The sequence below is a fragment of the Eulemur rufifrons genome, chromosome 19 (genome assembly GCF_041146395.1).
Source record: "Eulemur rufifrons isolate Redbay chromosome 19, OSU_ERuf_1, whole genome shotgun sequence".
NCBI lineage: Eukaryota > Metazoa > Chordata > Mammalia > Primates > Lemuridae > Eulemur > Eulemur rufifrons.
In genome coordinates this window covers 49,150,649-49,178,603 of record NC_091001.1, presented here as the reverse complement: position 1 = coordinate 49,178,603, position 27,955 = coordinate 49,150,649, and the positions used below count along the sequence as shown (strand labels likewise).

The 27,955-nt window shown below is 37.6% G+C and overlaps 1 protein-coding gene across 1 annotated transcript; it reads right to left on the bottom strand.

The window, feature by feature from the left end:
* SUCLG1 (succinate-CoA ligase GDP/ADP-forming subunit alpha) lies at positions 1 to 27,101 on the bottom strand. Its single transcript, XM_069494241.1, has 9 exons — positions 26,984 to 27,101; positions 19,883 to 19,986; positions 14,577 to 14,693; positions 11,305 to 11,517; positions 11,111 to 11,168; positions 8,910 to 8,993; positions 7,287 to 7,438; positions 1,935 to 2,123; positions 1 to 245 (listed from the first exon to the last, which is right to left on the bottom strand). Exons 1-9 carry the CDS (start codon positions 27,078 to 27,080, stop codon positions 219 to 221), a joined length of 1,041 nt encoding a protein of 346 aa, XP_069350342.1. The 5' UTR covers positions 27,081 to 27,101; the 3' UTR covers positions 1 to 218.
* Between the last annotated feature and the right edge of the window lie 854 nt (positions 27,102 to 27,955).

Below are 27,955 nucleotides of genomic sequence, written 5' to 3'. Positions count from 1 at the left end.
TTCAAATCAAATAGTAGATTTATTGGCTGTCTCTGTGATACAATGAAATGAAAACATCTTAACGTAGGACGTTCTCAACCTTGTTTTGGCTTCCCCTTGTCCTGAGAGACCAGCGTCAGGCACAGAGGCTGACAATCAGTGGACAACAGAAGCAATCTGCTGCTACATGTCTATAATGATTCATTCCATGGTTTCAGGAAACTTTCTGTTTTTTTCTTTCATAGCATCTTCCTCTTTTCAAATTCCTTCAGAAACAGAAGAGAGGGAGAAGAGAGAGAGGGAAAAAAATAAAAAATCTAAATTACATTCATGGTCAAAATGGTTCTCAAACCTATTATCATTAGGATCCCTGAACAACCAAATTACAGAAGTAAAATATACCAGGATGAGGGTGCGTGAACACAAAATAACAGCTTTCAAATTAGTTCATATCAGCTTTAATTTCACAAAGCTAGATTCAGACCTTGAACTTTATGTCTTCTAAACCCAGAAGCTGAAAGGGATGCTTTAAATAATACTTACTTTTTCATTGCAGTATTATTATTATGAGTTGACAAACTTCATTGTGCTTATCCAAACCTGTAATGCTATAATATATACCTGAACTACAACCAGCCCTTTTAATAAGGCAATGGAAACAGCTTTGCTTATTTCCAGAGAATAAAACTAAACACAGATTCAGATAAGATTTGAACAAAATGTCAAGAACCTTAGAAACATCTGAAATAAACAAATACCTTCAATGAAGTATTGTTTAAGGAAACAATATTGAAAATCATATTTTTCTAGATTGTAACAATTAGAATAAGACAAAACGTATAGATGCCTACTGCCACTTAGTGGAGTAAAATGGTAACACACATCTCCAATGTGAACTTAAGCATTTGCTTTTCTCCTTTTTCCCTACTTGCAAATAAAACTCTTCTTCACACACTAACCACCCAGATTTCTTCCAAACACAATGGCACATAGTATTTATATTCCAAAAGACAGGATCATGCAAAGACTCAATGAAACAAGGAGTCCATTTCATTATTCCTAAGACAAGGGCAAAGACACTGCACCAAACTAGAATTTTCAAATTCTCTGTGAATGCTGTTCCCTTCTACAAAAACAATTGGTGCCTGCTTTCATCATTCTTAAGAAGTACGTTTTTTTGTTTGTTTGTTCTTTGCTTTTTTTGTCAAGGCTATAACCATCATAAAAATAAAGAGGAACTAAAAGACTTAAATGATCACTCAAAGAGAGACAAGCTGAAAATCACTGCAAAGAGATTATGAAAGATATCAAATCTTTTAGAATATTTTAACTCACAATGGCCAATTAAAAAGTGGGGGAGGGAAGGTTAGGAAGTCACTCTTTCAACCTGTAAATAACAATGGATTCAAACAGCCAGGGCCAAAAACTAAAGGGTGAATCTCCCACTCTCTTCTTTAGATCTCCCTCCATCCCAGCTGCTGCTTCATCCAGTTTTTATTTCTTGTTACTCAGCCTTCAACCCTTCTCCCTCGTAACAGAAATCTATGTGTGGTCAGGGTGGCTATATCTCAAAGGCCCTCCATGGAAAAAACATAACACAGAACACAAAACACAAGGTAGTTCTCTGCACATCCTCCCCCTATACCCCTAAAATGGGAATAATTACACTTACGATCTCCAAGAGATGCTTTTTTGTACGTCAAATCTTGCCACTTATAAAACAATAAGTCCCAATGTTTAAAAAAGAAAGTTTTAAAACCAGAATGTTATTCCTGGTCATGCGCAATTAGGGCTTTAGAACATTAAGAGAGTTGATAAAAACTGGTAAACTGCACATCAGAATGAAATAAAACAGATTAAGACCCAGAAGAAAAGGCCATGGTTTCCAGGCACCCAGTGGGCCCTGCACTGAGAAGGCCTGTCACCTCAGCACTCAGGCCACGGTTGGAGCTCACCTTGTAGATGGTGGTTCCCAGCTGCGCAGGTGACATGCTGACCACAACTCCTGCACTCTGAAGGGCAGAGATCTTCTCTTTAGCTCCACCTTTTCCTCCAGCAATAATCGCCCCCGCATGACCCATTCTCCTGCCTGGAGGAGCAGTTAAACCAGCAATGAAGGACACTACAGGCTTGGCATTTGGACCCTGAGGAGAAAGTGACAGTTTAAACACCGTGATGAAGAAGTCAATCAAAACTGAACCTCAAATTCATAACTTTGCCAGTAAATGGTAAATGGCTTGGCAGGGAAAGCCCATAATGCATCTCAAGAAAACCAACACAAACATTAAACTATGACTGAAACTACTACATTCTCCATTAAGTTGATTCAACTTTTTACCCAAACTCAGGAAAACAATACTGAGCAAATGTTTATATCTGTTGAATATTAAACTTCCACTTCACTGGCACAAGATGTTTCACAAATATACATGAGACTCATTTGAAAAACAAAAAAAGCACACCTGAAAATATACATGATTTGCAATAATAATTTAAGATACAAAAATGGGTTATTCTATTTCAACCTAATTTTGTGTCATAATTCATTATTAGCTCACCCTTAATAAAAAAGATGAGGTGGGAAGGTATGCTAGCAAGGATCTAGGACGCAATTTCCTAGTGACTAAAACTGCATGACCTTGGACAAGGCACATCACTTTTTCAGACCTCTGCTTCATCTATGAAATGAAATGGCTAAACTAGATTGATGGTCAAGAGCTTCTCCTCACTCTGACATTCTATGATGTCTAAGAAGGAAGACTGGGATTGGTTTCATTCAACAAAAATCCATTCTAATGTGCAACCTCTACATACATAAATATCACTGTACTAGATTCTAAGGTTAAAAAAAAAGCACATACAGGAAATACAAGAATTCCTGTGCTCTAGACTTGTAATGTAGTTGAAGAAATAATATAAAATATGTACATACATCAATTTGTTAAGAGATCTCATAAAGTAATATATGAATATACAGTTAAGGTTCATAAGGAATGGTAATACCATGTTCATAATAGAAGACCAGAGGTAATAAGGAACCAGGCAAAACAGAGAGGTGTGTAGAAGGCAGAACTTGAGCACAAGTGGAATCTGGAATCTGAGAGCCTCCATTCAGGCACTATCATCTTCCCCTAGACCAGTAGTTCTCAAATCATTTGGTCGGGGGATCCTGTACACTTATAAACATTATTGAGGATCTCAAAGAGCTATTATTATGTAGATCGTAGCTAATGATATTTAGTATATTAGAAATTAAAACTGAGAAATCTTATATTTGTTAATTCATTTAAAATTAATCATTTTTTAAAACTTTAAAAACCATTCTAGTGAGAAGAGTGGCATTATGTTACAACTTATTTTTTAACTCTTAAATGTTTAACTTAAAAGACAAATAGATTCTGATAACTGATTTTTCATTCAATCTGTTGCAATGTTATTTTGGCTGGAGTATAAGAAGAAAATCCAGCCTCACACAGATATGTAGTTGGAAAAGAAAGAATTATTTTAATTGACTGTCTTACAGATAACTGTGGATATTCTTCTCTGATACTATACGAACCTCTTCAAGTGGTAATTTCTTAAAGGTTAGATGTGATTTTAGGATCTGAAACCATAGCAGTGAACATTTTGTCCTTTGTTACTTTAAAATCCATTAGTCTGTCTTATGCGTTAAATGGATCTTTTACCCACAATGATTTTGTAACATGCATTAGTCAGTTGTGAAATAGCGGTTCATTGAGTTTTGCAGATTTTCCAAAAACTGACACATTTCATCATTTAATATCAACAAATCAGTCAGCAGTCTCACCACCAAGCTCATTAGAAAAGCCTTTAAGTAGGGGGAAGCTGTCAAACTCACGGTGGCAGACACAAGTTTTCCAAAATTTTAATATTCACTTGAAAGCTCAAAATTTTATCATTAGCAACAAACATTATCAGTTGTTTTCCTTGATGTGTCGGGTTTGCTTTGTTCATTATTGAGAAAGGGTCTGTCAAATACCCAAGTCCAAATAACCAGTTTGTCTGCTAGTCATTCTTTCAAGTAAAATTCATGTTCCATGAAAAAAGCAGCTAGTTCAGTTCACAACTCAGTCGTGAAAGTGCTTTCACAATTTCATTGCAAAATACTGACTCAAGGATCAAGATTTAATAAAATTAATTTTTAATGCTTCATCAAGAACATTCTTAAGTAAAACTGACTTTTTTATTTTTACTGTGAGTAGTACATGGCAGTGAACGATTACTAGTGCAGGTCTACTGACTACCCTGTTCATGCCCAGGTGCCAGCATGTAAGGTGCTACAAGGTCTGACACCGCTTACTTACTCCAGCCTTGTCTCCCTTCGTTCTTCCTTCCTCTTTATTTTCAAGTAACCCTACACTGCTCTACCTCTGTGCCTCTGCTGAGAATGTTCACCATCCTCCTTGGATACCTGGCAAATTGCTACTCAACTTTTCAGACCCGGCTCAAGCCTTCTCTTTCCCCATAAGCCTTTCCTGACTCTCCCTCCCACACTCTCCACAATGGCCCTCATAGTTCAGCATCTCTTCAATGACCGTGCTGTGCCTTACGCGTTTCTACTGTTAAACTCAGTACACGGGCTGTAACCTATGTCTCATGTGTTCCCCCACTAAACCATGAATTCCGTGAACACAGAGATTATGTTCTCACTCATTTCTGTATGCCCAGCACCTACTGTAATACCCGTGGTATACAATCAAAAAGAAGACTCCACAAGTCATTTATTTATTCACTCGTGGGCTCTGCATAGAATATCAGAATCTCATGTTTGAGTGGCATTAATTTCTACTTGATTTCTCCTTCAACCCCCCAAAAGTGGGAATACTGTTGCATTAGAAAGAAACAAGATTTTGATGATAAGTTTAGAATGTCAAACAAAGTTACTCTGTCTCATTGACAAAAAGAGTCACTGGAGGTTTTTTAAGTGGAGAAAAACAATTAAAAGATTATGGGAAGTATAGTCTGAAAATAGGACATACAAAGGAGTGTGAAAGCCTATAAACAGAAAGGCCAGTTAGGATGACATCAGTATGGTCTGAGCATATATGCCCAGGGCTGTTAATTCCTGGTCCTTAACTTCTGCAATCCGACTCCTGATCCCTCCACAGTACAATGGAGAAGTGAGGCAGACCTGAGTATGAATCCCACCCCTCGGTCATGTGCTACCATTGGCAAGTTATTAACCTTCTGTGCCAGTTCCCTCATTCATAAAAGAATGACAAAAATGTCTTACTGAAAAGGTCAAGCTAAAGATTAAACAACACAACTTTTGCAAAAAAATTACTGTAACTGGAACAATAACAACAGAGGTAGCAGCAGATAACATTTATTGTTTACTCTATGCCAGGTATTGTGCCTTATGTAATAGATCTTAAAATTCAATTTAACATGGTATTATGTCATATTAACCTAAATCTTTTTTTTTAAAGAAAAATCCATTTTTACTTAAATTTCAAACTTTACAACTTTTCTGAATTCAAGAGAATCTTGAATTTTACTCCAATCTCCTAACAATCTACTTTATTCTTTCATTTATTTGACACGTTTGGTGCCTACTGTGCCAGGGGACTGGGCTGGGCACCCGGGATACCATTTCCCTGCCATCCATAACACAGTCTAGAGTGAGAGTCAGGTATGAATGAATCCACTGACAGAACGTGGCTCCTGCCATCCTAGACAGATCTGGGTAAGTGAGTGGAAACGGGATGAGAGAATACAAGGTAGTTCTCAGGTTTCTGCCATGGAAACGGCATGAAGTACAATGTTGTTTATATAAGATAATCATTTACACTTAAGAAATCGGCATAGAAAATAGATCCAGGAAGGGATAAAGAGGAGGAAAACCAGGAGAAAAACCAAGAGGATAGATAGGATAAAGAATGAATCAAGGCCACTAGTGACCTCTGCAAAAACAATGGCAAGAGAGGAAGAAGATTCAATGCCAGCAAACAGCTCAAGAGCATGCTTCGTGCTGGGCACTGCATTACTATATGTTACCAAGTCATTTAAACTTTACAATCCTTACAATTCTAGGAGACAGGTACTACTATATCCCTATTTTGCCAATGAGGAAACTGAGGCGGCAAGAGGTTAAGAAACACTCCCAACGTCACACAGCTTCTAAGTGGCAGACAGATGCCAGATTGCTGAGGATTAGGGAGTGAATGAAAAGAAAGGAAAGAGATCCAGAGAGTGGAGGGAAAATTGAGTCACATCTTATATAAGAGCTAGGGCTTAAAATTACCACAGAAGAAAATCAAGTATACTCAAAACAGCCCTTAAAAATTCCTTAAAGCACATATAAATAAATATGCTTTGTTTTGTGTATTCTACCCCGTAAGTAACATTATTGGCTCCTTTAACTCTCCAGTATTCATTACTTTACAGTGACATTTAATTCACTCACTCCTCTTCAATTTTTTTATTTTTATTTTTTTTAACAAGCATAGAGAAAGTATCTCCATCCTGTTGCCTGGCCTCCTGAAGATGCCTTTCCACTTATTCATCCGTGTCGGAGAAACTCTGGAAATCATTTGCATGTATCTTCCCCATAGTTCTCGGACACCACAATGGCTGGAGCACAGTCACTGAGTGGAGCTGCTGGGCACCAAGCTGCTTCAGTGTCTCTCCTCCCACCACCCTTCTTCACCCCAATAGAGGGCTTAATTCCCTTAAGCTAAATGAAATTATGATACAACTCCACATTACTTCTTTACCTTTAATTCTAAGGAAGAGGCAACAAGGAAAGCCTCCTGAGGACGTAGACAGTAAACTTTTCTGCTTGACCTCTGAAAAGAAGTGCCATTCTACACTGAAGGAAAGACTGAAGCTAGAGGGAGCCAAGATTCTGGAAGAGGAATAGGATCCTTAGAAGGTCAGCCTTGAAAAAGAGAAAGGACACTTATTCCTCCGAGACCCAGCAAAAGAACACCAACCATGGATGAAAATATAAGTTTGCAGGTCTAGTGGCAGCTTTGAGGCTGATGGAATGTTCTCCATTCAGCCAGAGGCCAACTTACCTACCACCAAGTGTAGGGTTATGCCTGGGGAGAAGGGTTCAGAGTAGCAAAGTAGAAGACAAGCATTGTGGGAAAGGAGAGGAGAATCAACCCAGAAAGAGTACAGAATCTTCTGAGTGTCTGGTACAGACAGCCTAGCTTAGAAAGGGTTAATTTTATCTTTCACGTTTTCTTGAAAAATTAATCTTTGAAAACATAAAAATAACTTCTAAAGCCTCTGATAACATTTAAGAGCAAGGAGCTATATTTTTCCAAACCCAAACTTACTGAATTATGTTGCTTCAAAAATTCTGCAGCATTTTCTTCTGCATTACCGCCAATTTCACCAATCAATATGATGCCTTCTGTGGCTGAATCTTTCAGAAAGATTTCAAGGCAGTCAATAAAATCTGTTCCATTAAAAGGATCACCTCCAATACCTGCAAAAGTCAAAGAATATCAACACCAGCTGAAAATTTAAGGAGGAACTATGGAATTCAGGTCAAGAAATGCTGTTTCAATTGGTTTTTTTGCCTACCCCTTCTCCCTAATATATTTAAATGTATCATCACTCTTGCACTTAACATTCAACAATCGCGTATTTATTTCTGTTCGTAATACTACATGAATGCTAAATGGTGGTTGGTTCCTGATATTCACAAAGATAACCCTCTTTTTGTTTCAGCTCCTTTATCAAGCCTATCAAGCCTCTTCCCTACCACAAAATTACCCTGGATAATTCTTTAGAAATGAGCATCTTAAGAAAATGTGTGTTTGTGTTGCCTGCTTGATGTTATAACAGAGGAAAGAACAAATATTTGACAAATTTCTTTGTGCAAAGAAACTATGTGGTGAGGCATACTGCAGAAAACCACTCGTAAGTTTTAAGACACAAGTGCCAGTGTGTGACAGGATGAAGGGTACCCTGATCCCTGTTCCTTTGGATCCAGAGTAGGTGATGACAGAGCCTGCATATAGGGACTCTACTACAAGCACTTGACATTTAAGAATGAGTACTTGGCAGGATTAAAGGTAAACGCTCCCTACAGACTGACTGTTACTTCTTTTTTAATTACTTTTTATTTTTTTTCTTAGAGATGGGGTCTTGCTCTGTCCCCAGGCTGGAGTGCAATGGCATGATTATGGCTCTATCACACTACATTATCTTGGGCCTAAGATTGAGTTTTGCACATAGAAAGGCTCAATTAATGTTTTCAAAATTGAATTTATGGATTTTGATCTTAAAAATACTCCAGGGCTATATTTTATAATTTATTTTATTATAAAAGAGATATTTCTGAAAGGTCTAAGGATTTGAAGGAATATTTACAAAAATGAGAAATTTGCCTGGCTTTTGGCAACAAATACTGAAATTATTTTAAAATGTAAAAACTTGCTGGAATTTTTATTTTTTTTAAGCGGGAGGCAGTATGGCGTGGAAAAAAGAGAGTTTTTGGGGAACTTAACCTTCCTCAACCTCGATTTTCTCACCAATAAGGTATAATAGCACAACCTTCCAGCTCAGAGATGCCTTAAGAATGAGATAGAGAATGGCAAAGAATTCAGTAACTGTGACACACTGAACATAATTATAATGATAACAAAAGTCCTAATATGAAGAACCATTTCTTCACAGCAATCAAAATAAATGATATTTTCAGGCACTGAGGCTCTTCAGGAACCACATGTCTCCAGATGTTTGTTCCTCAAATTGGAAATTAAATATTAGACCATGAATTCTGAAAACATACAGAAGAACTTCACACTTAATCAAATTAAATTTGAGATCATAACATTTTCAATAAAATAGTATCAAAACCTCTTATAAATAATAAAATCAATAATTATTACCATATTCATTCAATGAATACACTACACGCCAATAAAATGATTTTAACAAAAATCCCTCACCAATGCACAAAGACTGTCCCAATCCAACTTGTGTTGTCTGGTGAACTGCTTCATAAGTCAGGGTACCAGATCTGGACACAATACCTTACAGGAAAAGAATTCAAAAATATTAGATTGTGTTTATATTATAGACTATCATATGATAAACTAAATTACAAATACTTTCAGTAACATGGGTATATTTAAAATTCATTCCGTGATTTGCCATGCAAATCAACAATATCTTCAAATGATGAAATAAGAAGAAAAGGCTTAAATCAAAGCAAGTAAGTGTGAATGCAGTCACTCCCTTTAATAACATTCAATTACCAGATATGCGATTTTATTAGCTGTCATTAACACAAACTGGAAAGCCACTGTACTATTATACTGCTATCATATTAAATTATGCCCCATTCAGAAATATTCAAGGGACTGAAAATTCCTTCCCTTCCCTATACTCAAGGACCTGAAGTCAACAAAGCTACTGAGACTATGAGCAATGGTATCAAAATAGGAATAATTAGTACAAATAACCATCTTTCCCTCTTCACCCCCTCAAAAATCTTGTAGTGTCAAATATTTTCTTTTAGGTAAATATTTAAGGGGAAAAAAAGGTCCTTTTTCAAAAGAATTACAAGCAGTCTCCCAGAGGACTGTCTCATCAAGTATTATGGCCATTTACAGGGCCAAGATCTAAAGGACTTCCCTCAATTTCTCTTAATTTTTAATTTTTTTAGGTTTATGGGCACCTTAGAAAGCTGAGATTTGAGAGGCAACTCAGCACAGAGCACTCTTTCTTCCATGCTTACCCTAAGACTATAGCAGTAACTATTCAAAGCAGACCAAAGGGGATAAGTAAAATCCAAATATGTACAAGAGTATTGGATCAGGCCCCGCTGGAACTCAGATAGCCTAGAAAGCTCCCTGTAACCTCCCTCACAAGTGAACTTACCAAGTTCACTGGCAGCAGAGCTGACAGCTCTAAAAGACATCAGTAATAAAGAAAAATCACAACCTTTAACCCAATTCTGTAAACTACACAACTGACATTCACCCACTGTAACAATTATTCTTATTTAGTATTAGTAGTCATGGTTTATAGACACTGTAACCATCTATTATTGTGGGGAAACAATATAGCTTAATGAAAGTTAGGTATGAAGAGTCTAAAAACACGCAAAATGCGGCTAACTTTGAAATATTAATTTGGCTATTTTCTTGAGGAACTAACCAAGTAGCAGTATATTTTGGGAAAATGTATTTTCCCAAAACATTTTGAGAAAGTTTATGATATCCAAGAAAGCAAAGTAATTCTTAAACAGGATATATGAAAACACTAACAATAAAAATATTGACAGTACATATATCTGACAAAGGACTTCTATCCAGAATTTTTATAGAGCCCCTATAATCAATAATAAAAAGACAACCCAACAAAAAATAATGGGCAAAAATTTTGAACAGATACTTCACAGAAGACCTATAAGCAGGTACTCTATCAGGAACACTCAAATGTAAACTGCAATGAGATACCATTTCACTTCCAGTAGAATGGCTAAATTAAAAAATACTGAGAATACTAAATGTTTGTGAAGATGTGGAGCAATTGGAACTCTCCTATGTTGAGAATGTGAGAATATAAAACGATAGTCACTTCAAAGAACTATTTAGCGATTTCTTAAAAAATTGAACATACTCAATTCTGTGGCTTAGCAATTTCATTCCTCTGTATTTGACTAAGATAAATCAAAGCATGTCCACAAAAAAAAAAAAACCTGTGCACAAATGTTCATATAATCCTTGTTCATAAGGCTCAAATCTGGAAACAACCCAAATATTCATTAATGGGAGAATGGATCAACAAACTGTGGTACAATCATACAATGGAATACTACGTAACAATAATATTACTTAGCAATGACCTGAAATTAACTACTAATGCATGTGAACACAGGGAAGAATCCATGGAGTGCTGAGCAAGAAAAAAATCTTTAAAAAAAAAAAACTCAAAATCTTCACTGATTCTGTAGAATTATAATTGTTTCTCAAATAAACTCATTGTAGTTAGGATATAGAATCCATCTACTACAAAACTTCCTTGGTAAATTCTACTAAAGTTAATTTCATTAAAATAAACTTGATCTGCAGAGTTACAGATTCTCTTTGTGAGTTTTGAGAGTTTAGAGCAAAGACTTTTTATGAGAAAGTGACATACTCACCAATTCTTCCTTTCTTGTGAATATGGCCAGGCATGATGCCAATTTTGCATTCTCCAGGCTGAAAGAAAGTAAATCATAGTTTCAGAAAAGTGAAAAAAAAAAAAATAGTTACACAAACAGAATGATTCAAAGGTTCAAAGCTCTTTAGCCTTGTGAGAGGCTAAATCTGGGCTTCTTTTTATTTTTGCACTCACATTGATGATTCCAGGGCAGTTTGGCCCAATTAGTCTTGTCGCTTCCTGGCGCATCAGTTTGTGCTTGACGCGTACCATATCCTGCTGTGGGATACCTTCGGTAATACACACAACCAAGGATATTTCTGCCTCAATAGCTTCATTAATGGCAGCAGCAGCAAAAGGCGGAGGAACATAAATGACAGAAGCTGTTGCTCCTGTCTGTTCTTTTGCCTAAAACATTAACCATGAAGCCCATTATTATTGGTTAAGTAATAAACATTGTAAAATAAAGTCAATACCATGATTTTAATAATGTCTTAGGGTCAGAAAAGGACACCAACAGGAGATACAGGATGTCTTCATTCTTCCCATTCTCAAGTTCACTACACTGTCAGAAAAGAGCTGAATCAAGCATAGCCTCTGCCCCTTCTGAATGCCACTGTGAATTGAAAGGTTGTGACATCTCACTCCCTCAGGTTATGACATATCAGTAAATCTGAACGCACTGCCTGATTTGTGTATGTGTCCCCTCATTCTTGTGACATGCTCAATTTTGTTCTACACCAGCCTCATGCTGACTAAGATACCATACCACCTATTTAAAACCAAAGGCCCTGCATCTCCTTAGGAAAACAAGGACTAAGTAAGCCTCCAAGTGTTTAGAACTCAGCTCTCAAACATCTCTCTAAAAATATATCATATACATGGTAAATATTATCAACATATAGTAAAAAATGAAGTTTTCCACCTGACAATTTTTACTCCAAACACACATTTATTAGAAAGAAACATAACAAACTAAAATGTGCATGCATAAATGACCATAAAATAAGAATGTAGGTTAAATAAGCATTGGGTTCTTCGAATTGCTATCACCTTTCACGATATAAGACACTTAGAGAATATCAATTTGACCGTTCTCTCTGTGGACATTAGCTTGCATTTGGTCTTTGCATGCTCTCTACAAATATTAATATCAATATGGATGTATCCTTCTTCCAACCTCTATGTGTGGTCATTTCTCTTCTACTGTAATGGAGGCTCCTTGAAGACAGAGACCATCAATGATCTCTGACTCTCTAAGAGCAGCACTTATTCTGTAATAGGCCCTGTAAAACGGCTCTACGTAGTTCTCAGTTAAGGCTTCATCACAATCCTGAATGCTGACTATCCCTGTTCTACAAATCAAGACGCCAAAGCCAAGATATATGAAATAACTGCATAAGGTCACATAGCTAGGAAGTGGCAGCGCCAAGATTTAAACTTAAGTATATTTGATTCCGAAGTGTCCATTCTTTTCAGTTACAGCAGACTGCCTGCCTATAAATGCTAAAAATGTAACTTAATCAAGATACAAATCAAAACCTTTCAGAAGGCTGTGCCAAGGATTTTACAACGGATACAACAAATACTAAGCTATAGAACATACAAGTATAACTAGAAGACTAGACAGAAGTAAAAAACAGTGTCTTTGAGAATCACCCCTGAATGACTCCTCACATCCCCAAAGACTGAGGAACTTTCTCTACTGCATCCCTAATAAAAAGAGTGACAGTGAAAAAGTCAAATGATGCTAATAGATCATCTATAAATGAGGCTAAGAGTTAAAAATATTTTTTTGAAAAACTCCGTTTAAGATGATGATTGGGGGAGGGCAAAGAAAAGAAATAAAAACCAAGTTGGAATCAAAAGAAGTCAAATGATAGGCACAGAGGTATTTTATTGAAAAGATATCCTACAGTTCTCTACCTCTTAAGGCTACAAATACTTCCAGAAGCTAGACTGTGACAGTAAGAACTGGCCTAGGAAGTCATACTGGATGAAAAAGGTACCAATCCCACTCATTCAGAAAGCTCTCTGTAAGAGCTAAATGGGTGAGAAATAAACAGTATCTGTCAAAGAACTTACAGAATATTCCAAATGCCACATCTATTTTTGTCACTATGAATAATAAATGAATTGCTTAGCAACACAAACTTTTTTTAAAAGAAAGCAAAAATAGGCCCATGACAAAAGAAAAGTCTATCTACCTAGAGCAATTTTGAAAAAAACATCTTCTCTCTATATTTTGAGGTCGTAAGGTTAGCCATAATAGAATTTATAATTTGTAACTTTTTTTTACGTTTTAAAAATTCAGCACACTTAAAACACAAATAGACATATATAGTATATCCTATCTTAAAGTTTAAAGTAAAATGAAAAATCTAAATTTGAAGGATATTTGTTTTTTTCCTGTATTTTAGGATTAAGAGTACAAATTAACCTCAATTTGATTACTACTCGGAAAAGAGATTAAGTCCATAAATTTGTACTTTAAAAAATGCAATACTTTAAAACATACCTGAAAAGTATGCAGAAGAGGGGACAGGTACACTTAGGATTAATCAATACATCAACACTAAGTACTAAATTTATTCACTAGATTTTTTTTTTTTTATTAAATACCCAAGGATTTGCACTAAAGTTTCCTTTAAGGTACTATTATTTTTGTATATATTCACATAAGGGTAGAATAAAAGAGAATAAAAGAATGTACAGTGAGCTTAAATTAGCTCTCTACAGAAGCAAAATCTGAGGTATGGAAAACACTATGAAATTTAACTTACTTACCTTTGTTATCACCTGAATTTTTACAATAAGCACATATTAGTTTTGTAACGAAGAATTAAAGTTTAGTTTAAAAATCATTTAAAAAGTATTATTAAGAAATCGGCAATTTGGGGGAAGAGAGTAGGACCCTGCGATATGTCAATCTGATTCCACAATTCAGTTTGTTTGCATAGGTCCACACTCTTTATTTACTCTGAGCCATCCTAAGTCTGCCACTTATCAGCTGGGAGACCATGGGCAAGACCCTTAACCTCTCTGCGTTAGTAATATTCTTGTTTTTAAAATGAGGATGACAACAGCACCTCCATCAGAGGGTCATGGTGAGGGCTGAATAGGGCAATGTGTATGAAGCACCTAGCACAGCGCCTGCTGCACAGTCCGTACTCAGTAAGAGTTAGGAAGTGGTTGCTGACATTTGTACTACTAACACATTGGAAGGAATGGATAACAAGCCAAACAGAACCCTGGCCACAGTACTTCTTCCCTTAATAGTTAATGATGCATGTCTATAAGCAAAAATGACGCAATGGTTTTTACTGCGATTGAAATTTCTCTAGGTTACTGAATTTTCAAATAACAAGTGGCTCTCCCAAAAAGGACACAATTAAGATCTCTACCCAAAGAAAGCTCACTTTTCCTCTGCTTTTCTTTTCTGGCTGAACTCAAGTGCCATTAATTACCTCCTTCACAGTATTAAAGACCGGTAAGCCCAGATGTGTGTGGCCGCCTTTCCCTGGAGTGGTTCCTCCGACGAGTTTGGTGCCATAGTCCAATGCCTGCTGGCTATGAAAGGTGCCCTGAGGGGAAAAAGCATAAGACCCTTGAGAAAAGGCAGACTGGGAAGCCTAAGGAGAAGCAAAGGCAATCTTAGCAATTTAGGAAAAGAAAAAGAAATAGGTTTTACTCCCAAACAATAACATATATCCAACATTAATATGTCAACTTAATAAACACAGCTTTGAACCTTGAAGCAAAACAGGCCTCAGTAAAGCCAAAATAGCTATAAAGAAGGGTTCCTGTTTTCAAACTTGGCTGATGATCAAAAACACCCTGGTGTTTACTTAGAAGACTATCTCCTTTTCATTGTTTCTCAGCAATTTGTGTCCTCACACTCCTCTTTACATATTTTAAAATAGATGGTAGATCATTATACTCACACAACCACCTTGGCTCTCTCTCACTTCTGCTTACACATCTGGCAAAACTACAACCTGGGTTAAACCCAATTTTCTACTTATTCTAAGACTGCACATGTACAACCAAACAGTGGCTAGAAAAAAAACCAAAACCGCAAAGCTACTCTAACTGGTCTCACTTCAAATTAATGATCACTGACCTTACGTGAGCCTTTAACACTGCCCAGTCAACATCCTGTATTTCCTTACCCATTCATTTTTCCTCCTCAACCTCCGCATTATTGACATTTTGGACATGATTCTTTCTTATGGGTGGTCATCTGGTGCTTTGTAGGATATATAGCAGCAGCCCTAGCCTCTACCCATTAGATGCCAGTACCACAACCCCCCCACCCCATCCAGATGCGACAACAAAAAATGGCTCCAGAAATTGAAAAATTCTTTTTCACTAGGCTTCTGGGGCTTCACTTCCCCTGGTTTTCTTCTTCTCTTTCTCTGTCTCCTTAGACTTCTTTTCCATCTACATTCATGCCTTTGGTGACGTCATCCCTTATCACAGCTATAAATATCATCCATATGGTGACCCCTCCCATACACATACAGACATACACACCGCACATATCTACCTGAGATCTTTGCCTTGAACTCCATATTCACATTGTCAACTGCCTACCTGACATTTCCACTTGGAGATCTGGTAGACATCTCAAACTCAACATGCCCATAACTGAGTTTCTGATCACTCCCCTCCAGTCTATCCCATCTCAATTAATGACAACTCCACTCCTTACAGATGTTCAGACCAAAAATATTGAAGTCATTCTTGATTCTTCTCTTTCTCTTATATCCCATATTAGATCCATTAGTAAATCTTATTGCTCTACCTTCAAAACACATTTGACAACTCTTCCTCCTTCTACTGGTACCACCTTGGTCTAAGTCTCCTCAACTCTTGAAGGATTATTGCCTTTATTCCCTTTCAGTCTAATCTCCACAGCAGCCAGAGTGATCCTGTTAACACATAAGGAAGATCATGTCACTCTGCTCAAACACTCTGATTATTTTAGATTTCAATCATAGTAAAAGCCTAACTCCTCACACTGTCCTACAGATTAATACACAACCTGCCTCTCCACCTTAGAACCCCATGTCTGCCTGCTCATTTCACTCCAGCCACGCTGGCCTTGCAGCTTCCACACAGCAGGCACATGCCTGCCTCATGGCCTCACTATGCCCTCTGTGGAATATACGTCTCTTAGATATCCATTTGGTTCACTCCCACATCTCCTTTGGATCCTGACTCAGAGGTCAGACACCCTGACTACCTGACATAAAATCCCCACCCCGCCATCCTAACCACCATGACTCCACTCACATATACACACTCTCTTTTCCTTGGTTTATTTTTGCCATAGCAATTATATTAATACTTTCTAACATATCATCTATCCATTGATTTTGATATATTTCTCCACCACCCACCACAAAATGTAAATTCCATGAGACTGTGATCTCTGTTTACTTTGTTCATTGCAATATGGCACATAATCAACACATTACATATAGTAGACACTCAATAAATAGTTGTTGAAAAATGAATGGATCTATATGGCCATTCAATGACCTAAATTTGCTGAACCAACTATTCACATTCTATTAAAGGCATAAAAATTGGGGCCTTAAAAAGGATGTCAGAAATTTTTTGATTCAAATTCTTTTTCAAAATAAGAAACTTGGCCCTAAGCCTGCGAAGTGACTTGTCTAAAGTCAGGCACAGAGTTTTATAAAGAACCACAGGCCAATTCTCTCTCTCTTAAAACAGTATTATTCAAAGTGTGGTCTGCAGACTCTTGCTGGTCTGCAATGAAATAAAAGCAAAAAGAAAAAGGAAATAACAAAAAAAAAAAAAAGAAAAAGAAAAGAAGGAAGGAAGTAAAAGGAAGGAAGGAGGGAGGGAAGAAAGAAAAATCTCTTAAAAAACCAAAATGAAAAGTGAAAATGTTTGCAAACATAGCAGTATGTCATTGCTGCAACAGTTCTACTATATTTTATAAAAGTATCGGTCCATATTAGATTGGTCGTTCACTCCAGATGGTCGAGACTACACTGCCAGGTAAATTCAAATGGACCAAATTTTAGTTCTAATATAGTGCTAAACAGGAATTAACATTTCCATTCAAAATCACCTTATTTTCCTTAGTTTTCCCATATCACCAGCCAGTACAGTTAGGAATAGGAATAATTTTAGCAGCTCATAAAAGTCACTAAAAGAAATCAGATAGCAACCATTAGAAATCTGCATTGCTGAAATCTACTTACAATACAAATATTTTTCATTCATATGTGGTACAACATGTGCACTGAAAAAATGAACTGAGACAAAAATGCAGAATTCCTGCGGATATAAGCTCTAAATTTCACACCTCATCATTACCTCTATAATAACTGAATCTGAATCAACAAATCTGAGGCAATTATGCCTCTCAATTACTTTAAAAACAAAAGCAAAACCAAGGAAAGTGAATGGGAAACAAGGTAATTGCTGGTAAATGAAAGACACTGAAACCAACCTTGGATTTAAATATTTAGGCAAACCATCACCTAATTTAGGAAGCAGAGACAGTTCTAGATAGTGCTTACATGTGGACAATGGTTCTTACAGAAAAGCTTAGAGATTAAAATGTCATAGGATCATATAAAGTTTAGCAAACAGAAAAACAAAATCATACATAATAAGCTTATGTGGGGAATTTGAATTAATTAAGCATTTGATTATATGCCAATAATATTAATATACAACCAAAAAACAAGCTGAATATTAATTCAGGTACGGTGGTATGCACCTGTAATCCCAGCTACTCAAGAAGTTGAGGCGGGAGGACTGCTTGAGCCCAGGAGTTCGAGACCAGCCTGAGCAACACAGCAAGACTTCGTTTCCATAAAAAAAAATATATTTATACACACACACACACACACACACATATAAAATAAATAAATACACATACACATACACATAAATTGGGAAGGGGAAGACTGAATGCACTTCAAGTCTTGGATGAGCATCTACTTTCCTTGGAATGGCATATATAGGACTCATAAATTGTCTTGCTATGAGTAAGCCAATTTTACCTATGAACAAAATTTCAGAGTTTTGTGTATGTTTCTTTTCTGGTTGGTGGTGGATTCTTTTTTTTCTAATAGCCTACTGTTGACTGGAATTTTTTTTTTTTTAAGAGAGTAGAAGAGTAAAAGAAGAAAAAGATAAAAAGTCCACTGCAACTCACATTTGTGCACCCAGTTATTTCAGAAAAAAGTCAAAAAAAGTCAAAAGCAAAAGAATATTTTACATGCTACAATCTGCTAACCAAATTTTTTTTTTAAATAGAACTGTATAGTTTTAAAACAATTCCTAACATTTCTAAAACAAAAGTTACAGAAATGTAGATATTTAGCTATCATTCCTCTGGATCAAGGCTTGACAAACTATAGCCTATGGAATTTGGTTTTGTAAATTAAGTTTTATTAGAACAGGCATGTCTATTCATTGACATATTTTCTATGGCTGCTTTTGCAGTTACAATGCTGTTGAGTAGTTGTAACAAAGACTGTATTAACACACTAAGCTTAAAATTTTCACAATCTGGCCTTTTACTAAGTAAGTTTGCTGACCTCTGCTCTAGATAACCAAAATACTGCAGAACTGGCATGACAATTCTTTTAATTACAAAAAAATCATTAACTTGAAATTAGCAAAAAAAAAAAAAAAATTAACTGCTTTTATCTTGCCATAACTTCTTTAATAATGAAGAAAGGAATATTTTGGGTAAAGACATGTGATTATGTTCTAACTGATTTGGTAGTATTCCCTCATTTAAAAAATTCTGTGCACCTACTATGGTGGGAGTATAAATTCGTTCAAATGTTTTAAAGGGCAATTTAGTAGAAGCTATTAAAATTTTAAATACACAGAAACTTTGATATCCAATTTTACTTTTAAAAATCTATTTTATAGATATATGCACTATATATATTATATACTTATAATGTTATATAAATATTAACATATACAGTACTGTAGAATAAACCCTGTAAAATACACATAAGATACTGTATTTGTATGTGTAAGAAAAATATCTCGAAGGACACGTGCCAACTTACTAACAGAATGAATTCCTGTGGAGTAGGTGGTAGGGAATAGGGAAAGGAGAGTCCTATGTTGCATTTTATTGCAAAATTACACTGCTGATATATTTAAACTTAAGCAGATTCTACAATGTTGACAGGGGAGAGGGAGAGAGAATGACAACAAATGAATAAGAACAAATTAAAACACTTTAGGCAATTTTGCCTGCTAATCTTAGACCACTGCCACAGAGAGAGCGTAAGATGGGAAAAGTCAGTGTACTGGCTCTTCTGCCTGTCTCACTTTCAATGAGCCTCTCTGGGTTTGAGCATTTCTCCACAATGAATGTGGATTCTGTGTTTAACATTATATATATATATATATTTTGTAAAAGACCCAAACACAAGTAACCTACTTTACCTAGTGCTTAATCAAAGAAACAGTGATCTATTCCAATGATGGAGGAAAACCAGTAATGCTATACTTGCTGAAAGACAGTATGTGGTTCTCCAACAAATGTACTTCCAGGGATTTTCAAGGTATCTTTAAACACAAGTTTCATCTTACAGACACCTAACCTCCTCCTACGATACAACCCCATTGTTGTACAGTATAGTTTACTGCAACAATCATGCATTATTAATTTTGTGATATCAAAAACAAAAAATAGTTACATCTTTTTATATCTCGAGTCTACACTTTAAAATAAAAATCTAGATATACATACCTGCTTACCAGTGAAACCCTGGCAAATAACCTTCGTATTGTTATCAATACAGAGATGTTTCCGTGAAGCTGTGTAGGAAGAATGCCGAATTCCATTCTGTTGCACTGAGAAGTAAAGAAAATATGACACATTATAATTTTTCCAAACTTTTAAACTATGAACTCAACTTAGTAACAACAATAACAAAGCCCTCTAATGCAAAAGCTATCTTGTGATCATGGCAAATTTAAATGTCACTTTTTAAATGAGACACACTAACCACAGAAATAATTTAGAAAACCAAACAAAAAAGACAGTGTTCTACTCTCCAGGATCCTCTCTTTACCAAGAATTACGATCTTGTAGTTTTTTTCTGAGTTGAGAAAGCAAAGCTGAAGTTTATCATTTTTATTACTCAGAAAGAAAACTGGGGCTCAAAGATAAATGGCTTAAATTAAATCCAGGTTCTGAAAACTAGGTATCATCCCCACTAATAATATTTACTAAAAAGCCGCATGCTTTCCCATTTGACCCTACTTTTTTAAGCCTGCAAACAACAGGTAAGCTAAGAGGCAAACTTTGTCAGGGGTATAAGGAAGAACTACTCTGCAATTCATTCCCCAATGATAATATATTAAATGTTAAGTTATAGAATAAAACTTGTCTAAAATATAATCCCAAATCACTTAATTTGATCTCTTCTGATATGACTCTTTTATATATTTCATATATAAGAAATAAATAGGAAAGTAGACAAATAAGAGAAACTTGTAAAAAAAAGAAAAAAACAAGTTATTTTCAGCAATAACCTAAACGAAAATTGACAAATCTAAGTAGTTACTACAACCAACTCCCCATATTTCAAAAGCAGTAGGAAGTGTAGCACGGATGACTTAAAAAACTGAGGGTTACCTTCTAAACCCCCTCCATTAGAGCCACCAACCTGCCTTCTCTGTGGCCCATCCCTGGCCCCTTCTAAGTAGCTAGACTTCCACATACCATTGAGGTGGCCCATGAAAGCTAGCTCCAGAAAAGAAAATCTTGTCACATATCACGTTTTCTGCCTTGAATCACTGCCTCATGCCCTCCTAAATCCTCAGACCTCAGGTTCCATAACTGAGAATCAACATCTGCTCTGGCAGAGGTATCTGGAGTCCTCTACACCTCGAGGGAAGAGACAGGTCCAGATTTCACCATTACCATCCAAGAGAGGAACATTTGGTATATGCACAGAACTGCTGGGTAACTGACAGCTATATTCTTGGACTACACTATGCTGAACAAAGGGTCAAGTCCTGGCACAGTGGGCACAGCTAAGCACCAGACTCTAGGCCAGTAGACACCACAACAGGAATTTATGGCCTGAGACCCTACCCCCACTGAGCTGTACAACAGACTCCAACCCAGTCAGTGCTCAAGGTCCACTCTTGCCCTTAGCGCCCTGTACTACCAGCTGGACACCCACAACCACAATACTTGTGCAAGGGCTGTACAATATTTCCTTTCCTCCCCTGCTGCTATTCCTGACTAGTGGCAGACTCTGCTCTACCATTCCCTCCCATTCCTGGAATCTTCAATAAATTGTCCATCCATCATGAGTTTTCAGATCAGAATGTAGAAGATCTGATTACAAGATCAGATGGTAAGATCAGAATCTCTAGAGTCCATATTTGCTAAAAGAAACTACTTCTTTTTATAGGTAAAGTTTGGTCCTCCTCGTATACTCACTAACTTAAGAAAGGAGATCAGATGGTTCACTTACTTCTCCTTCCATAGGGGTAGGCGTAACCCTGAGAAAAGACATATCTCCCTATGTCTCTAAAGCATGGCTTCAATAACAGACCAGCCTTCTCCTAGTAACTCCAAACCTCCTGGGCCAACTCTATAAAGCTCAAGATTTCACAATACCAGAACTTTGGTGCTCATAAAAATCTGATCAGAAGTGTGATATACAGCAGTTCACCTCCCAGTCTCCTAGCTCGTTAGTAGTGCTCAGTCTGTGCAACAACACCCCTGACAGCCTACAGCATCTAATGAAGTAGATCTTGAGAAAGTTCTAGTGTATAGGTGTGGATATGTCCTCGTGCACGTGCGATCTCCACATCTACTCACCAGGCCCAGACTCATTCAGACCCAGTTTGAGAGAAGCTAGAACTAATAGACTATCATTACCTTAGAGGCAAGCTCAAAATATGCATTCAGAGACAAGAAAGTGAGATAATAATCCATCCTGACAAACCTATATGATGCCAGACAAGGTTATCATTGATACTGAAATGAGAGGATGTTAGAACAATCAAGTACATATACCACTTCCTGGGGTTGTCATGGCCATTCATTTATTCAACCAAGATTTGAGAAGCATCTATGCCAAGGCACAATGCCAAGTGTCAAGGATAAAGTGTTGAATAATATAGTCCCAGCCTTCAAAGAGCGCACAATCTATCTGAACTGACATAGAAGTGGGCCATAACTGCACGATGTGAAAAGCCTGAGGCTGGCTACCAGGAAGAATTTTCTGATAGTAAAGGCTATGGCTGCCACATTCTGGGCCACCTTCAGCAGATGTGCTGGTGTCACCTTCTCTTCACGTTCTTAGAGGTTGGCCAGCCTAACCTTAGGACTGTGTCCTCGGAGCAGCTAAGAACACTGTCCCAGGAATCAGACAGGCCTGGACCTGAGTTTATGTTCTGCCACTCACCAGTCATGCAACCCAGGGCATTTCTTTTGATCTCCCTTAGCCTTAGTCTCCCTGTTTGGAATAACAGACACCCATGAGGAGGCTGTGATGTTAATACAAGATGATGCCTGTAAATTGAGTAACAAAGTGCCTGGTATACGCACAAAATCGGGATTACAACCCCATATAAGCACAAAGGTAAAATCTTTTCCTAAATAGACAGAACATATAATTCATATTTTAAAATCGAATAAATCCAATCAGAAATGTTTTTAGATGTCCTCACACACATCCTATATGTTTATTTATAAATATGCTAACCTATGTCTATATATAATGTATAGTATGCACAAATATACTTGCAAGTTTTTAACATGTGAAACATCTGTAAAGGTGCAGGTTCATTGTAAAAACAGGGATAATAACAGTATATACCTCATAGGCCAATGTGAGAATTAAATAAGTTAATAATATACAGAGCATGTAAAATAGTGCCTAGGGTAGAGCAAGTGCCATATCACGAAGAGCTATTTTATTATCATCATTACTGATGTAGAAGGAGCAGACCAATTTTGCTTGGCAAAATTCATTATGTTCATTATGACAGGCTATCTGTCAGGTGGTAGTGATTCACAGGTGAACAAGACAGACTCAGGCCCTACCCACACGAATCTTCTTGCCCACTAGGAGAGCTAAACATTAAACAAAGAAGCACACAACTATGAAAGTATTATACAAACTGCAATAAAGACAATGAAGGAAAGGAACCGAGTAATCTAAGAGAGATGTGTTTTCAACAGGGGTGACAAATTTGTACCTATCAGTCACATACTGAGTCCTTTTTCCCATAGATAGCAACCACATCATTTACAAGATGGCTGGTGGGATTAAGTGTATAATGAAAGAGCTCCTGCCCAGGTGAGACTCAAACCATGGCCTTGTATGACCAGTACCACACTCCTAACCAATAATCTCAGATTTGTTCATGAAAGTACTCCTTCTTCAAGTCACTTCTCAAACTGTGTCCCTGTTACTCATTTATTCATGCATGTACTCATGAATTTAACAAATGTATACTTATTAACCACATGTATTACATTATTCAAATGTAATATACTGCCTATCGTGGTACATACCTATAGGACCTTACAATACAGCAGAGTAGCTTACCATCCACTTATCCCTAAACCCCAAACAACCTACTATTCAAATACAAAATTATATATTCATTTAATATTGACTTACAAATAAAGCTTAATAGGCTTTAAGTGCCATATTTCATCAAATATAAAACACCATTGATTTTGAAGTACTATCAAGTACTAGTAAGAAAGAAAAACACTGTCAATTTTTGCAAGCTATCAACAATTATAAGACACATCCCAATTTTAGAAATGTTATAATGTAAAAAAATGTAGGTATAAGGCAACAAAATGCCTGTCTTTTGGCAAAATGATATTGTTCCCCTATAGTTAAGGGAAATTATTCTGAACATTTCCAATTATGTTTATATGGGAAAACAAATATGATGTTAAAAATATAATCAAATCACTTTCTCATGGCTACACTGGTACATTTGGATCAAACTCATTCTGTATTTCTGAAATAAAGATTTGGTTCCTAGATGCAATGGTAACAGATACCAGTGTCAGAAACATCACTGTTGAGGGTCTCCTTTTCCAACCTACACTTCTAATTGCTTCCCCAATTCTAAAAACAGGCCTACACACTCTGCAAACATATAAAACAGGAAGGCAGCACCTTTGAGCAGGACATTCACCTTCTCAACAAACCACTGAGACTGCCAAAAAAAATCAGATCTCCAAAACAGGAAGCTTAAACTATCATGTGGCATATGCTGGTGCAAAGGCTACCACACAGCACAGAGTCTGAAGACCCCTTCTGATATTAGGTGCAAACTTTCTGAGTTTATTTCCTCATCTGCCAAACAAAGATGCGGGACCAGCTGGATGTAAGGTTCACTTTCTGGCATTAAAATACCCTAATTCTGAGGTTCAAAAATACTGGGTTTTATTCCCTACTTATTCTAAAAGATTCAATTTATAGATGCTCCTGAAATGTTTAAAAAGACCTTTCATTGCTTTATACTTCTTTAAAAACTTCACTATTTCAACTTCAAAGGTGCTTATGAAAATCCTTATACTTTCTCCTAGAAGAAATTTTCTCATTTTTCCTTTTATTTTCCCTCCCCACTTCAACTGGCTTCTTTCCCTCTTTTCATAAGCTATAAAACTGGAATTTTGTTTCTGCATGTCCAATAGGGCTCTGGAAGACACCTCTCAGTGTTTGCTTGGTTTTTTTTATTTTTTAAACTCAAATTAATATTGCAACACTTATGACCTTCAATATTCAGCACATAATGTACAATCAACTGAAATTTAAGAGAACAAAATTCCTTAACACCTCTAATTCTATTAACCTCAGAGCCTAAATAATTTATAACCCCCTAAAAAAAAGTTTGCAAGGTAATGTTGTGGCTGCTGTTTTTCTAGTGGGAGTGAAAATGGGCTTAGAAATGTGGCCTGGGAAGGAAGAGTCAGAGGTTTGCAAATTTAGAGGTGTTTATATATTAAACAGTCATCTGAAACACTCTAACATACATTATCTTGGTTTAGATCTCATAAGTCAGACCTCTAATAACAAGTTAATCACATGATTTGGATAATTCGAGACCACTACAGCAATAGAAAGCTAAACCAGATGATCTCTGAGACCTCAAGATCCTGAGAAGAAGAAAGAACTTCCAGTTCTGTGGGAAGAGGATTGTTAAGTACTGCTAAGGGTAGATTAAGGACCTGGATCTTTTGGACATTCTTCCTTTCTTCTTTAGATTCTTCTCCTAATAAGATAGTAGACCTACTCAAGGCTAGGACCTTTCAGAACCTAGACCAGCAAGAACCCAGGAGAGAAAGACATAGGTGGGCAACTCCTTCCTGGGCTTTCCCACCATAGTGGCTGTGCTACACAACAGGCCTTCTACATTCTAACCCACACTCTATTCAAATTTAGCTGGCTTAGGCCCATATCCAATATTACCAGATTATTGGTGCTCAAACTACCCACCAAAGTGATTACTAGACATAACTAATCCCTTTTTTCCTTCTGTCTACAACATCCTCAATTGTCCTTTAAATCATACAATAAGAATCTCCAGAAAACTTTCCCAAATAAACCCAACTGTTTCCTACCTGCCAAAATTATCTAGCCAGACCTTTGTCCTCAAGTGATTTGGTAACTAAGTGTAGCTACTGAGTGCACACTCATCATTGCACACTTTTAGAATTAATCTTCTCAAGAAAAGAAATAAGTTTCATCCAATATTCAGTACAAGAAGCAGAATTAGGAGCAAAGGGGAAGAAGGAAACTAACATTAGATGTCTATCACTTATCAGGTGTTCTATACAAATTGCTTCACTTATTCTGCACAGATCATCCTGTACATCATTATTTCTAAGATGCACATTATTTTCACTTTCTAACACCTCTTAAATCAGGATGCATCTGACAACCAATGGCATGTCACAACTTTAGTAATCATTTTCCATTGGTGAACAAAAATATTGGTGCACCTTACAAGCGATGGTGCCTCAGATTCACTGAAATACGGTATTCCTTTCATGTAATTGGAAACAACAGTTGAGAAACAGATTAAGAAAAGTGCCCAGGGTTATAACACAGACTATAAAAGGTCTAGCCAGACTTCAAACTTTGACATGGCTGTTACAAAGTTTCCTTAGAACATAGCAAAAATGTTCAACAGTCAGCATTACTCAAAGACTGTTAAGTTTTCAGGAACTGAGGTTATCACACAACCGCCTGGTGGAGACACTGCAAATAAACTGGTCCAGGTCTCAGCCAACCCTAAGCTTCTAAGACTCTACAGGTCTATACCGACTCTAGATGGAGAAACCATCTTTCCCCTGACCCGACAATCCACAGAAGGAACAATTCGAAGTGTAGGACCCTTCTGTGCAAAGAACACAGCCTCACCTTTCAATTTCCTACTGAGACACCTTTCCCCTACCTTTCAACTGACGCTCATCCTCCCAGCTAGGTTCATCCTGGACCTCTTCACCTCTCACTCCATAAAGGTCAATATAGGCATCACCCCCACTGCGCCACTCGCACTGCGGGGGCAAGAGCAAGCTCCCAGGTCTGCAGAGCTACCAGACCCGAATCCTGGCTCAGCCACCCGACGTCCCCAACCACCAGCGGCCTAACTTATCCTCCCACCCCATGCATCCAGCAAAGCTCCCTTCACCCCACAGGGTCCCGGACTCGGAGTCGGAGCCCTCGCGGCTCCCCAGCCCTCCACAAGCTGCTACCCTGGAGGGCCCCGCCGCGGCCTGGGCCAGGACGTTGGACGCGGAGGTTCCAAGAACCGGCGGAGGCCAGGACTACAGAGTCCCAGCCCGACTCACGGAGGAAGCTGCGCGACAGGAGGCGGGCGGCTGCTAGGCCGCTGCTGCCGGAGACCATGATCGCGAAAGCAACAGCCCCTGCAAGGGCGGCGGTCATCCGCCAATGACACTCCCAGGACCCCGGGGACCTGACAGAGGCCGGGGCAGGAGGAGGAGGGTGGCCAGAGCAGTCGCCTGAACGGATGAGGCCTCGTCACCGAACAGTGGGCATCGCAGGTGAAAAGAGGCACCTTATTGGAAAATCAGATAATAACTCGTGTTTTCCTCAAAAATGTGGGTTTAACATTAATTACAACAGCAGCTTAGGGAAAGCCCCAGTCGCGATGGGTCGGCGCGGGGCGTTGTGGGTAATGTAGTTTGAGCGAGCGTTTTGTAGCCTGAGCGGAGCGGCGGGCTGGGAAGGAGGGGAAAGGCGGAGTCACACCGAGGAGACGGGACTTGGAGACCGGAGGAGTGGAGAAACAGCGAGGTGAGGCGCGAAAACTTTCTGGTTCCTAGGTCGATTTCCTACACCTTTGTTTTCCTCGTCTGCAATGTGGAAAAGATAATACTTCGCACCGCCTACCCTTGTGAGAACTCGGACTAGTGGTCAGTGAAGGGAAGGATGTGAGGAGAGAGACCAAAATTACTGGCACTTGATTTCTTTTGGTTAAACAAACTATCATACAGTCTTTGACTAGCACTAAGTGTATGGAAGTCTATTCCCTGGGGATCCTACGGACCGAAATTGGAGGTCAAATGTGACTTTGCTCCGTTTGGACAAAACCATTCGCTTCTTCTGTAGGAACTTTAGAAGGAACCTCAGAGAGTCCCGGAGTCAAAATGTGAACAAGAGATGAAGTAATGTGCTCCTGATCGTCAGTGAAATTATAATCCTAATTTATTTATTTAGGTTGCCATTATAATTTGCACTGCGCTGTGTGATGGTTGAGTGGGATTACCCAAGGAAATTGCCCAGTATTTCCTTTATGA